The sequence below is a fragment of the Mizuhopecten yessoensis genome, unplaced genomic scaffold, assembly GCF_002113885.1.
Source record: "Mizuhopecten yessoensis strain PY_sf001 unplaced genomic scaffold, ASM211388v2 scaffold10867, whole genome shotgun sequence".
NCBI classification, from domain to species: Eukaryota; Metazoa; Mollusca; class Bivalvia; order Pectinida; family Pectinidae; genus Mizuhopecten; species Mizuhopecten yessoensis.
The window spans coordinates 2,074,733-2,087,402 of NW_018408761.1; the positions used below are offsets into that span (position 1 = coordinate 2,074,733).

The 12,670-nt window shown below is 36.3% G+C and overlaps 1 protein-coding gene across 2 annotated transcripts; it reads right to left on the reverse strand.

The window, feature by feature from the left end:
- Positions 1 to 30: 30 nt before the first annotated feature.
- On the reverse strand, positions 31 to 12,536 carry LOC110463119 (importin subunit alpha-8-like). Of its 2 annotated transcripts, none has more exons than XM_021517480.1 (13): positions 12,376 to 12,536; positions 10,539 to 10,633; positions 9,959 to 10,071; positions 8,885 to 9,068; positions 8,670 to 8,774; positions 8,113 to 8,189; positions 6,803 to 6,916; positions 6,142 to 6,238; positions 4,652 to 4,820; positions 4,211 to 4,302; positions 3,524 to 3,691; positions 1,386 to 1,514; positions 31 to 498 (listed from the first exon to the last, which is right to left on the reverse strand). In XM_021517480.1, the coding sequence occupies exons 1-12, from the start codon at positions 12,452 to 12,454 to the stop codon at positions 1,389 to 1,391; spliced, it is 1,419 nt and encodes a 472-aa protein (XP_021373155.1). In that variant the 5' UTR covers positions 12,455 to 12,536; the 3' UTR covers positions 31 to 498; positions 1,386 to 1,388. The 2 variants fall into 2 exon arrangements, with proteins under 2 accessions (XP_021373155.1, XP_021373154.1); XM_021517479.1 differs by having other exon boundaries at positions 1,386 to 1,529.
- Positions 12,537 to 12,670: the final 134 nt, after the last annotated feature.

Sequence of the window (12,670 nt, forward strand, 5' to 3'; positions counted from 1 at the left end):
CAAAGGTTTTTTAAGGTTTTTTTTTATCAATACGTTGTTTTATTTCAAAAATGTAAACCATTCTTTTACATATTCCAATTTTGGTAAAATACATAAAGAAAATATAATTTATTTACAATTACAATACATTCTTTTCACCAAGTAAAACTGAAATAGCAGACACTCGTATCATATACTGTTGTCATTATAATAATCATAATTCCAGTACCAGTACTGATAGAACTTTGCTCTCAGAAAGGAAGCTATAATGCTGCCATATTCCCGAATAGATGTCCAGAGTAAAACTATGTACATTATAAACGACACGTCCTGGATATATAAACCAATAAATCCACTCGTTATTGTTGGTGTCTTTCATTTCCCCATGAAATGTTGCTATGATTCTGGTGACGCGTCTTCTCACTCTGGCGTCGTGTCAGTCCAGCACCGTGGCAGCACCGTGGCAGTCCAGCACCGTGGCAGTCCAGCACCTTCAGATCTGTTTTGTTTTTGTTAATCCTAAAAAGGTATTGGTCAGTAACTAAACTTTTTATCAGAATGGACAATTTTGAAAACTCTTTCTGGTACATGTAACTGTCTTCAAAAATAAAACCGAATCGTTGCCATTTTGGGTTTGTTGTTTTGGCAATGAAATAAAATCACATCACGATTCATTTGTTGTGGATTTGTTTTTGTGTACAAGTCATCTGAACAACAGAAACTTGATTATTGTACTAAGCCAATCTGGGGTTGTTATATGATCAATTATCAGGAAATTACACCAAATGTTTGGATGGAAATTGAGCTCTTGAAATTATATACTGTTTTGCAAAGTAGCATCATTTCTGTCTTAAATAACAAATTCCATATTTAACCACAGAAAAAGTTTTAGCTAATTAACTACCAATCATAGCACATCACATAAGTAGGTATGCAGATCAATGGCCAATCAAATAACTTTGCATCCAAAGTAGGTATAGATCTCAATGGCCAATCAAATTACATCCAATGATCAACTAAATAATTTTACATCCTAAATACAAAAACATCTAAACAAGCAACAAATATGAAATTACATAAAAGCTACCATACCAGTGACCAATCAAATGATATCACACTGTAGCATTTATACATCTGATCGACCAATCAAATGACATTGCATTCCAACAACCTTACATCTTAAAACAATCTGAGTTAATGTAGAAGACATCCCTATATAGAATTCGCAAAAAAAAAAGGGAAAGTGGCAGAGAATTCCAAATATTTGAAAAACATATCTTACATTCCAATAAATAGACCAAACTGTAAATACTGTATATCACTTCAAAGTATCTGGGATTAACTCTGGAAACGAAATACACAGGAAAAGCTATTATCAGTAGTCTTGTGCTAACACAATGTATCACCTGTTATGATTCTAAGTAGAAGTAGGTCTCCAGTAGGTTACAGGCACGCTCGCGTAGCTGTAGATTATTGTGATACTCCAGCGCTTCTAGTCCATCCAGCCCTCCACATTCCTCCAACACTTTCTTTCCCTTAACACAAAATATCTAGTAAATCACTGTCAGATTATAATAGTTCAGACTGGGGAAAAAAATCTCTTTATACTCACAAAACATTTAAAGACACTGTACCTTTTTTTATATGCAGAAATGGCTAGCTTACAAAAAAACAAATATCACATTTTTTTCCCCAATGTGGAGTTAACAAGGAAGTCAAATTACGATTTTTAATGAGTTGCACATTATATGGTTCTATATTATTTTGATTTTTTTTCTGCAAAATAATGTTAAAATATACTCTCAGAAAATGTGTGTAAAATCATCTCTCTTGCAGAATTGAATAATGTAAGAGAGAGTATTTTGTAATTTAAAGAAATAAAATAGATATATTTTTTGTTTTTAATTTGCTCTTGGATCCTACTGCCATTTACATAGAAAAAAAAGAACAATGTATCACAAATTATAAAATGTATTTTACAATAATTATATTAATCGATCTTGTTTGTCTGAATGTAAGTATGCACGCATGGGGTGTTATTGTGGCAGGAAACTTGAGTACCGGAGAAAAAAGCCCATGTTGTTGAGCGGGTGTGATAAGGATATCCTCGAAGCTCCTTGATGAAAAGTTAGTGCACTATCCACTGCACCACCGACCACCCATGATAATGTATGTAGCATTGAAAATATATCCAGTTTATACATATGGATGGAATGGTGTTCAAACCTACTGTCATATCTTTATTAGTAAACTAGGGTATCAATGATGATTGATAGGAGTACTTCTCCAGATTTTAGTTACCAGGTTTTAGTTACCAGATTTTAGTTACCAGGTTTCAGGTTAATATTTCCTAAATGTTGTTCAGTAATATAACTGTGTCAGTATGCTAAACTAGATCTACTATTACATTTGTATTAGTATTTTTCTTGTTCTGTTTGATTTGTAAGAAATAGTAAATTCTCCATTGATGTTTCACTTTACTAGGTCAATACGCATGGTCGGAAGTTTCCTTCTGCTTCCTGTTTTGCAAATAAACTGTAATCTAGTTGAAATTCTCTGAAAATTCAGTTAAAGGGAAAGCTATTGTCGTTTGTGATTAATCAAAAACTACATTTTCCTGTTTTGACAGTCGTTTAATATTAAATATTTACATTTGCACTGCATAGTGCCTGGATAACTCTACTGGTTCCATTGTTACATATTTTCCAATGAACTACAATGGGGATTAGGTCAGTGTAATGATACACTGACACAGTGTAGTGATACACTGACCTAATTACCGCCAAGTGGCGATGTTCCGCTGTGTTGTGTCTTAAAATGTTATTGTATGACAGTTAAATCGCTAAATGACCACAACATATATTAAAATGGTGACATGTTAGTATACAAATTGGTAATTGACATATATGCATTTAAATAAATAAAAAATCAATTATCAAATTGATGTGTTTACTGTGGAACTTTCTTGTTTATTGTTTTTGTCGGCCTGGTTGCCCTTGACAACGACTGTGGAATGCGAAACTACCCGGCTGTTCCAAAATATTTACCGCTGACCCAGTCGGTGTGTATAAGAGTTTTAAACAGCAATTAACAATACTCGCAACATTGAACAACTAATATTGTTGGTTTGGAATATAAATATAAGGATTGGTTGTCATATGTTTGACGTTTATTGGCGTGTAAACTACATCGGGCTGGCGATATATTTAACATATCGCGCACCATTCAATATATCGCAAGCCCGATGTAGTTTACACACCAATAAACGTCAAAAATATGACAACTAATCCTTAAAACAAGTTGATTGTATTTTCATCAAAGACAGTCAATGTTACATTTACCCTTGGCCTACTGCGAGATTCTTTTGATGTACAACAAAAGATCAAACTAATCTTTTTGTTTCATCTACAAGTCTTCAATTTTGTCATGACATATTCCAAGGATTCTGAGAACGTAGGTAAGTGTAACCCCTGGAGTGTCTAGGATGAGTTTCACTGTATTAGACAGTTGTTTGCTGGTCCCTAGTTAGCATCTTGTCACTTACCTCATCAGTATTTCGTAGTATCAGTTCAGTTAGTGCTAATCCTAAGTTCAGAATCTCCACATCATGTGCCTTTAACACTGGCGCCAACTTCTGGAGGATTCCATTAGTCAACAGCTGTAGGCTAAATTCCTCCCCATGACAAGCAATGTTACAAAGCACATATAGAGCCTGAAGGGTAAAACATAAATGTGACTGGTGGGGGTCACAAGGAAGTGCCCCAACCCTTTACATATACCTTAAATAAATAAATAATTTACGTTTGGTTATGATAATTTTTTTCAGTCCAAATTTTCATTAATGGGGAAAATTCATTATTTTAGTCCACCAACATCAGATGTTGGGCTAACATAACTAATTTTTCCCATTTGGAATCCCCCTTCCTGATATGTTTTCGGATTCTCCTACGCCAACACCTAATAAGGAACGTGTACATTTATAACAAAATTGAACTACTTTTGGCCAGGGTTCAGTGTACGATGTAGCTTCATAGCAAATGACAGTACCTGCGTTAAATAGTTCTTAATGAGTTGTCTTTAAAACGAAAATTGGAAATTGGACAGGGTAATATAATACTAGTCCACAGATCTACAGCAAGGCATGATGTCACTTAGCCAATGGAAAATTTGTGTTCATTCAGCCAGAACTAACTGGTCGAAAAAGTGTTACCTGGACAACAATGCAACATACCTCCATCTTAATGTCATAGGCTCCAGCGACTTGATCAAGAACGACTGGAAGGAGGGGTCCAAAAATCATTGTGTGACAGGTATGGGGCTCTCCTGGGAACAAAAGAAATGTACACCTATCAGCTACATCATGTGTAATGCTGAGTACTGAATGAAGTGGGGATCACCACAGGTACAAACAACTATCACATCATAGTAATCTATTTTATCATGTGCATACATTATGGAAAGGCTAAAAACTGGTCTTTTCAACAGAGATGGTCTCTTAAGACAGTATATACTAATACATAAAGTAAACTGTTTTGTAAGGATGCGAAAATGTTGGTCTATTGAGAGGATTGCCTTATAGGAGTGGTTTCTCAAGTAGATCCAAACGATTAAATTCTATGGGTGTTTTCCTAAACAAATCTTGGAGTCCAGAATTGCTGTTCAATCAGCTCACCTGCCATGTTGGAGAGGACCCAGAGGGTTTCTTTGCGGATGTGCCGGTGACTGGAGGCCAGATAGGCAGCGAGGGTCTGGAGGAGGGCAGGGTTTACACACGCCATCTGTGTGTACTCATCTGGACCACTACACATGTTACCAAGGCAACGGAGCAATGGCGTCACTATCTGCAACATCAATGAATTGACTAAATTGAAAACTCCTCATTTTTTTCATGCTTGCGAGTTTAATTTTGATTTTGATTTTAATAAAAGTGTCAATGAGTTTAGCCTAAAATAAAATATCACTGTGGAAAACAGGAAGTAAATAAGTACAGGATGCCAGGCTGGAGGTAGGGCCTGGTGGGTCTGAGCTATACCACATAATATATATTAAATATTGCATTGTGAACCTCTGTTCATATTTATGACAATTTAAACGACACATTCAACGGGATAATGACTCTTTATATCTAATTGAGTGATTTGTATACCACAGAAAAATGCAAAAGTAAAAGGCTCGCCAAGCAGCCATAATGATGACATCACTTCATATTTCAAATGTCAAATAGAACTTAAAACATTCCTGTTCTGTATTACGTGTTGCTAAAACTTGTAATTGGGTGTGTGTCTGTGTGTCGTATTTTGATCACCAAACAGGAAATAGACATGCTTTATGCTTCATTGAAAACATTTAAGCATACATGCAGGCTGACACCCTGGATATTCAGAATATCTAAACACAAAATGAAATCAAGCTCCATATTGAATATGGCAATGGACCCACTATCTCGAAGACTGAACAAAAACTTTGTTAAAAATGAAATATATTGATTTATTCAGAATTGATTAGGACTGTTACCTGAACTATGTGGTTGGTGAACATTAAGTTACATGGACTGTTACACCTGTACTAGGACAATGTGGACCTTATTTGGACTGTAACCTTAGTTATGTAGCTGGTATCTAGGACCTTTTTTGGACTGTAACCTTAGTTATGTAGCTGGTATCTAGGACCTTATTTGCACTGTACCTGCCTTTGGCCTTTGAGTGGTGTGTGTTAACTACCACATGTAGACTGTTTTATTTAGACATGTTTGATGCATAACCTTATCCTGACCGTTACTTGATTTCGAGTGTTGTACATGTTACCTGAACTTGGGTGTTGTACATGTTACCTGAACTTGGGCACGTTGTACATGTAACCTGAACTTGGGTGTTGTACATGTTACCTGAATTTGGGTGTTGTACATGTTACCTGAACTTGGGTGTTATACATGTTACCTGAACTTGGGCACGTTGTACATGTTACCTGAACTTGGGTGTTGCACCTGTTACCTGAACTTGGGTGTTGCACCTGTTACCTGAACATTGGTGTTGTACCTGTTACCTGTTGTACCTATTACCTGAACTTTACCTGAACTTGGGTGTTGTACATGTTACCTGAACTTGGGTGTTGTACATGTTACCTGAACTTGGATGCTTTACATGGCCTTTATCTGACTATTACCTGAGCTATGTGGGGATTGGTGGATACAAGCTGGACAAGGATATCAACAATCTGTGTAAGCATGCCCAGTCCTGCCATCTCCTCACTGAACTCTCCACTGTAAACAAAACAGCAAAATGTGTATATCTCCTTCTAATTGAAAGCAGACGTAGCAAGGGCATTACAGGAAAATATGAATACCATGATACAATGCTGTCGTTTTTATTTGCCACCTCGCTTCATAACCACCATTATACAAAGTGCCCTTTTTCTTTTATCGTAACAACTCCTTTGAATGTTTCCAAACATATATCCAAACCTTACCCCTGATCAAATAACTGACAAGTCATACACTGATAGACTGTATACTGGTAAATTTTCGCCCCTCGCTTATGAAACCAATTTTCACCCAGTGTTAATTTCGCCCCTCACATATAACTACTATGTATATTATGCTGTTAACTTATATTCGCTGTAATGATAAATTTGCCCTCACTACGGAGGGGCAAAAAAGGCAAAAATTAAATTGCACCAAAAATTTCCCGGCATACAGAATATATATATAGTTGCAATATGTCTTGAAGCAATGCTCCTTGTTTCATTTGTGACCTCGCTTACCATCAACATGTTTCAAGGTCCCTCCTTTTACGTTTTTTATCAACAATTTGAGTACACTGTATACCTTGCAGCCAGATAGGAAAGGACCCAGGAGACTTCTGTCAAAATGCCTTGGTTCTCTGGTGTGTTGACCAGTAGGGATTGAAGTAAGGGCAATGCCTTCGCCAGGACAATCTCCCTAGGTTAGGAGACAAAAATCAGATAACATGAAAAAGAAATAAAAAAATACCAGCAATTTTATCTTCCTTAAAATGTCCATATCTTTATGAATCACTGTCAAACTGAGCATATCTGGAAGTACTTCTGATCTACGATTTAGTCTGAAGCCAAATAATCCAGAAAATGTTCTAGCTTTATACCTATATCTTAATAACTACAGATACTTAAATATGTAACTAGCCCCTTCACCGAAATGTATCAGACCTTTCTGTCAGTCTACTGGAATAATAAATCAAACTTGATATGAGGTTATCAAAAAGATCTGTTGTATCCTTCATAAATGTAGAGAGACAGGAAAAGAAAGGGTCAGCGCAACGATTTGTACAATTTTGAATCCCCACTACCTAGGGATTCTTCCAGTCAAATATGGTTGATGTCAATCTCTTAGTTCCAGAGAATAAGTTGCTTAAAGCAATATAGACAAATCGCCCCCTTTTGGCCCCGCTCCTCAGCCACCTGGGGGGTCAGCTCCACCATTTGTACAATTTGAATCCTCACCACCTAGGGATGCTTCCAGTGAAATTTAGTCAAAATCCAATCAATGGATAAGAAGAAGGAGTCATTTGAAGAAATTGTTGACGTATGGACGACAGACGCAACAGTACTTTGGACCAGGTGAGCTAAACATTGTGACATGACTGTAGTGTCGTTACCATAAACTTTTCTATTTATAACACAATTACTTTGTGTCCTCAGTCTGTTGTAGAGGATCGGAAATCATGTACCAGAAATCTATCATTAAATACCATTAAATGAAATGATAACCATAAGGAAGCAAGGTAGGCTAGTGGTAGGACACCAGGGTCGTGACCGAAGGTTGCCGGGTTGAGTCACGGCATGGCACTGGATTGTATCTTTGAGCAAGATACTTTACTTTGCTTGTTCCAGTCTACTCAGCTGTAAATGAGTATATGTGGTTGGGTAGTGCTAGAATTGTTGAATGGTAGCTGTAGGCGCCAAAATGGCAGCACCGGCTGCATGCTCCCCAGGGAGTTGAGAAAGATATTGGCTGGTTGCAAAGACCCTATAACCACGGATAATAATTTGTGAACCACTTTGAGACAACCTACGAACTAGGTTGTGATAAAGCGGTATATACAAACCTTGAATATTATTACCTGTTTTTTTTTTAATTATTTCAATTATCTCCCTTACCTTGCTATGTCCTGTGATTCCTTGGCCATATTAGACAGGGCAAATGAAGCCGACTGTACAACTGATGGATGAGGTGACTGAAGATATTAAAACGAATTTGATCAAACCTGTAGTTTTTTTATGTCAGACTTATAGTTGAAAAATCATACATATGTTGTGAGAAGGCTATAGGAAAGATTTATAGTTGTTATGAAATATGCTTGCGACGGTGAATGTAATCTATGATCAGACCAACAGCATGTAAAACACGTCCGTATAGTGGCTTGACCAAGTGTAGACTATGCTGTCTCGTTAGGCACTGTCGCACATGTGAATCTCAGAGCACAATACTTAAGTCAGCTCAGTCCCGATTTATACATGATTCACAACACATACCTTAATATTTAATTCCAGGTTTATCAAGTAAAGACTTAATTGGTAAGATCTGACTGTAGATTGGTTTTATCATTCATTTAGCAACAATTCTTAAATATAAATTCCTACTTTCGTAATCAAACTTAAGGTCCGGCAAGAGAAAGACTGTATTTAATTTGCAGATGGTAGAAGGCAGATTTTACCTGTAGAAGTTGTACAAGAGGCAGAACAACCCCCTGGGCCTGTATCATGGTACAACTTTCCTTGCTGTCTCCAGCCAAATTCCCTAGTGCCCAAGCACTCTGGTCCTGAAAATAAGGTTTCAAAATTTTATTTTGCATCTAAAATTGCCAAATTGCGAATAGCTAGGTTACTTTGATCTAATATTATTTATAGACAACATTTTGATAATTCTTACCTGTATCACCGGTACCGAACTGCTCAGGTAAGTAACAAGGTAGGGTGCAACATATTTAGCAATGGCAACAGCATGTTGGTGTGTCCCTGCAGATATGTTGGTTATACACCAGGCAGCCTCCTGTTGTAGTTCAACATCCTGTCCAGTGAACAGACTCACTAGCCACCTCAAAGAGTTATCTATACTGCAAACAAACAGCCAGTCAATTCAGGGAGTTATCTTTACTGCAAACAAACAACCAGTCAACAAGAGAAGTTATCTATACTGCAAACAAACAACCAGTCAACTAGAGAAGTTATCTATACTGCAAACAAACAACCAGCCAACTAGGGGAGTTATCTTTACTACAAACAAACAACCAGTCAGGTCAGGGAGGTATCTTTACTGCAAACAAATAACCAATCAACTAGAGAAGTTATCAATACTGCAAACAAACAACCAGTCAAGTCAGTGAGTTATCTTTACTGCAAAAAAACAACCAGTCAAGTCAGTGAGTTATCTTTACTGCAAACAAATAACCAATCAACTAGAGAAGTTATCTATACTGCAAACAAACAACCAGTCAACTAGGGGAGTTATCTTTACTGCAAACAAACAACCAGTCAAGTCAGTGAGTTATCTTTACTGCAAACAAACAACCAGTCAATTCACTAAGTAATTGATACTGCAAACAAATAATTTTATGACTCAAATGACATGTTACCATATTATACAATAATTCATGGATTTAGCAAATATTTGGTTCAGTATACGTAGTATAGAGTATTTTGGAAAATTTTAAATTTTAAAATTGTGAGTTTTGGAAACCAACAATATCACATCAAATCTGAAACCTGTACAGTGACTGTTTGCCCAATTTTACAGCTGATTACAGGCACAGGCTGCTTCCTCTTGAAGATCCTCTCAATTTCAATAATAATATTGCCATGTTTTCCAGTCATGTAGGAAAAGGCTACTGTAAAAATTTTGGAAGAATTAACACTGCTGTACCACCTATATCATATGATAATGCAATGTCTGATGATAGCTGGCTCTTAATGCATGCATAAGACTTCAAAATGATGGTCAAGTTACCTGAAGAAAGCATCAATATACACAGTTCCCTGGGAGAAGGCATGTTTTAGTGATTTCAGGTTCTCCAGTCGATGAGGACCAGGTTTCTGAAGGCCTGCTGTTGCATTTCTCACCTGGTCATATCGATAACAAAACATGTTTTACAACACCATGAGGTACTAAGATAGTTTATTGAAAACAATTCAGAATCTATATTTAATAGAAAGATCTGAGCCTTTCTCCCTGGGAAAGTTCCAGTTTACCAGTTGCCCAGGTACGTTTTATCCTAATACCTATACATGTATAGTGTGAAGGAGTATAAACAATCTGGCACAGTGCCCCTCCATAATTATGATCTTTTTAATTTCTTACTTCATCTCTAAATCTGTTTTCTTGATAAATGATAACATTTGAAATTTGAATAAAAAATCCATTAAGTCCTATAATTGTTATAACATGCCATCTGCTCAAAATCTAAGGAGCAAACTAAGACAAACTATTTCAGCTATATGATTAAAAGTGAAATTGTAAGATGATCAAGATTTCCAGATATTGACTGTATACAGCAGACCATATATACACAGTACTTGGTGATACCAACCTCGTCTTGTGTGACCTCGGCCCCAGCCTCCTCCTCTGTTATAAACCGGAACCTTTTTGCATTCAGAGCTTTTTCCTTCTTCTCTTTCCTTAGTGCTTACAGGTTCATGAATAAAAGAATATTTGGTTAAGAGGTCTGGCTTTCCTCAAGAATATGCTAGAAGCAATAAAAGAAGTATAAACTTCGAGTGAAAAAAAAAGAGAGTTGCTGTTTAGTTTTAAACTTTAAGGAATATTGAGTAAATCTTTACATTATCATGCAATTGTATTTATTAAAATAATGCATGACTACGCTCTCAGAACAGTTAAAATAGTTAGAGAGAGAAAAACCTTAATCAAAATGTTCTCCGGCACTTTAATTGATACTAATTGAATATGATTATTCTATTCATTTCAAATTTCACTTTTCTTAAAATTAAAAACAAGGAATCAGATATGATAGCTTTCTTATTTTTTTGATTTTGTGCATGAAAAAGGACATGATCATTGCGGCGGTGCCTCTGTTGCTGTGCTAATTATTGACCCGGCCTCAATAATAACAAATGGGAAAATTTTAAATGTAGGGGGGAAATATATTTCTTATATAAATATATAAAAACAAAAATATAATTAAAGCATAGCTGTTGCAGACCTACTGGTAAGTGGTATAACTGCAACAGACAAACAGAATGGTACACATTCATAGCATCAGACAGGTGAACCAGAGGGGCCCACAGAATTAATCAAATATCAGCCCACACAAATATGTATAGATATTCATTCGCTCAGTTTCGCTCAGTTGACATCAATGGTAAGCCGGGGCTTGTATAGATGTATCTTCTTCTCTACTTAATAGTATAACGTACTTTCGCGTACTATTGACTTCTGGTTGCTATTTACAAATGTTATTTCATTAACGCATAGTAAGTTTGATATGGAGTTACGTAACTCCAAGTAAAGTTCCTCTCCTATATAGTTAAAAGTATGGTTAAGATACACTGTTCACACTACTATCAGTATCACTGTTCATATCAGAATGTCACACAGTGTCTAATAAAAAGATGGTTTGAACTTGGCTGGGTGTTGCTTCCAGTGGTTGTTAAGACGAGTCTTAAAGATGTTTAGAGTTGGGGAATTTACTACCTCTTCCTCCCTAGAACTGTTGTTAACTGGAATTCGCTACCATCATCCCTAGCACAGGAGCCAAACCTGAACTCTTTCAGGTCTGCCCTGGCTAGTTTCAACCTTCCATAAAGTGTTTTCTGTTTTTATCTGATAGTACAAATTAACAAAAATAATTGTTTTTAACATTTTTAATGCCACCTCTCAGGATCAAGTGCACTCAAACCTTTGAGTCTGATCCTTGTAAAGGAAGAAGAAGAAGATTAAATTGCGCGCACCATATTAGATCGAGTTTCTGTGACACATGTTGCAGTAACTTATCAGAAGGTTTGCAATTTCTATGCAGTTTGTAATTTGCTCAAATGTACATTACACTACACTTTTCAAAATAAAATCATAGGATGTCCTCCCATTGCCAATGTTTCAAACCAAGTCATATGAGATTCAAATGTGCTGGAGGAAAAACAAAGGGCAATAACTGTCACAAATTATAACGCAGCTAATAATAATATAGCTAGTTACTGTAAATATTTACAGATGTTCTGCATGACAACATAATCCGCGCTGCTTTTGATGTGTACGCCTACACTAGTACTGTGTAACTGTTACATGTAGAACTATGTTTCAACCACAGGTACTTCCCTCGTTTGTCCCTGTCTGCCTGTGTTTCAATTGCATGATAGATACGTATACGCGTACGATCAAGCCTAATTTGGTAAAATCACGAACCTACTTACCGACATCCTCATTTCTAGTTCGGTCTCTGATCTTCTGTACGTCATCAGCTTTGTGTTTATATTGCGATTTTCGATCCATGATAAAATAATAATAAAAATCTAGATAGGCCTACTGATATTCACCCAACATCCATGTTTACTTTCTCTGTAGTGGATTTCAAACAGAGTAAGCTCCCCTCTTCTATTTTTTGTACACGGATGCCAGATTCACGGAGGGCTTAAGTAATCTAGTTATGATGATTTTCTAGTTTCTTTTACAAATTGTTCTTTTTGTGATTGCTTAATAGATATTAAT

What these genes read in the sequence shown, in the direction of transcription:
- LOC110463119 (XM_021517479.1), bottom strand. Translation starts at nt 12,454, where the DNA reads ATGGATCGAAAATCGCAATATAAACACAAAGCTGATGACGTACAGAAG. An exon ending in CTCTTGTACAACTTCTACAG is followed by an intron (nt 8,190 to 8,669) that starts GTAAAATCTGCC and finishes TAATATCTTCAG; the next exon opens with TCACCTCATCCATCAGTTGT. An exon ending in GAATCACAGGACATAGCAAG is followed by an intron (nt 6,917 to 8,112) that starts GTAAGGGAGATA and finishes CTCCTAACCTAG; the next exon opens with GGAGATTGTCCTGGCGAAGG.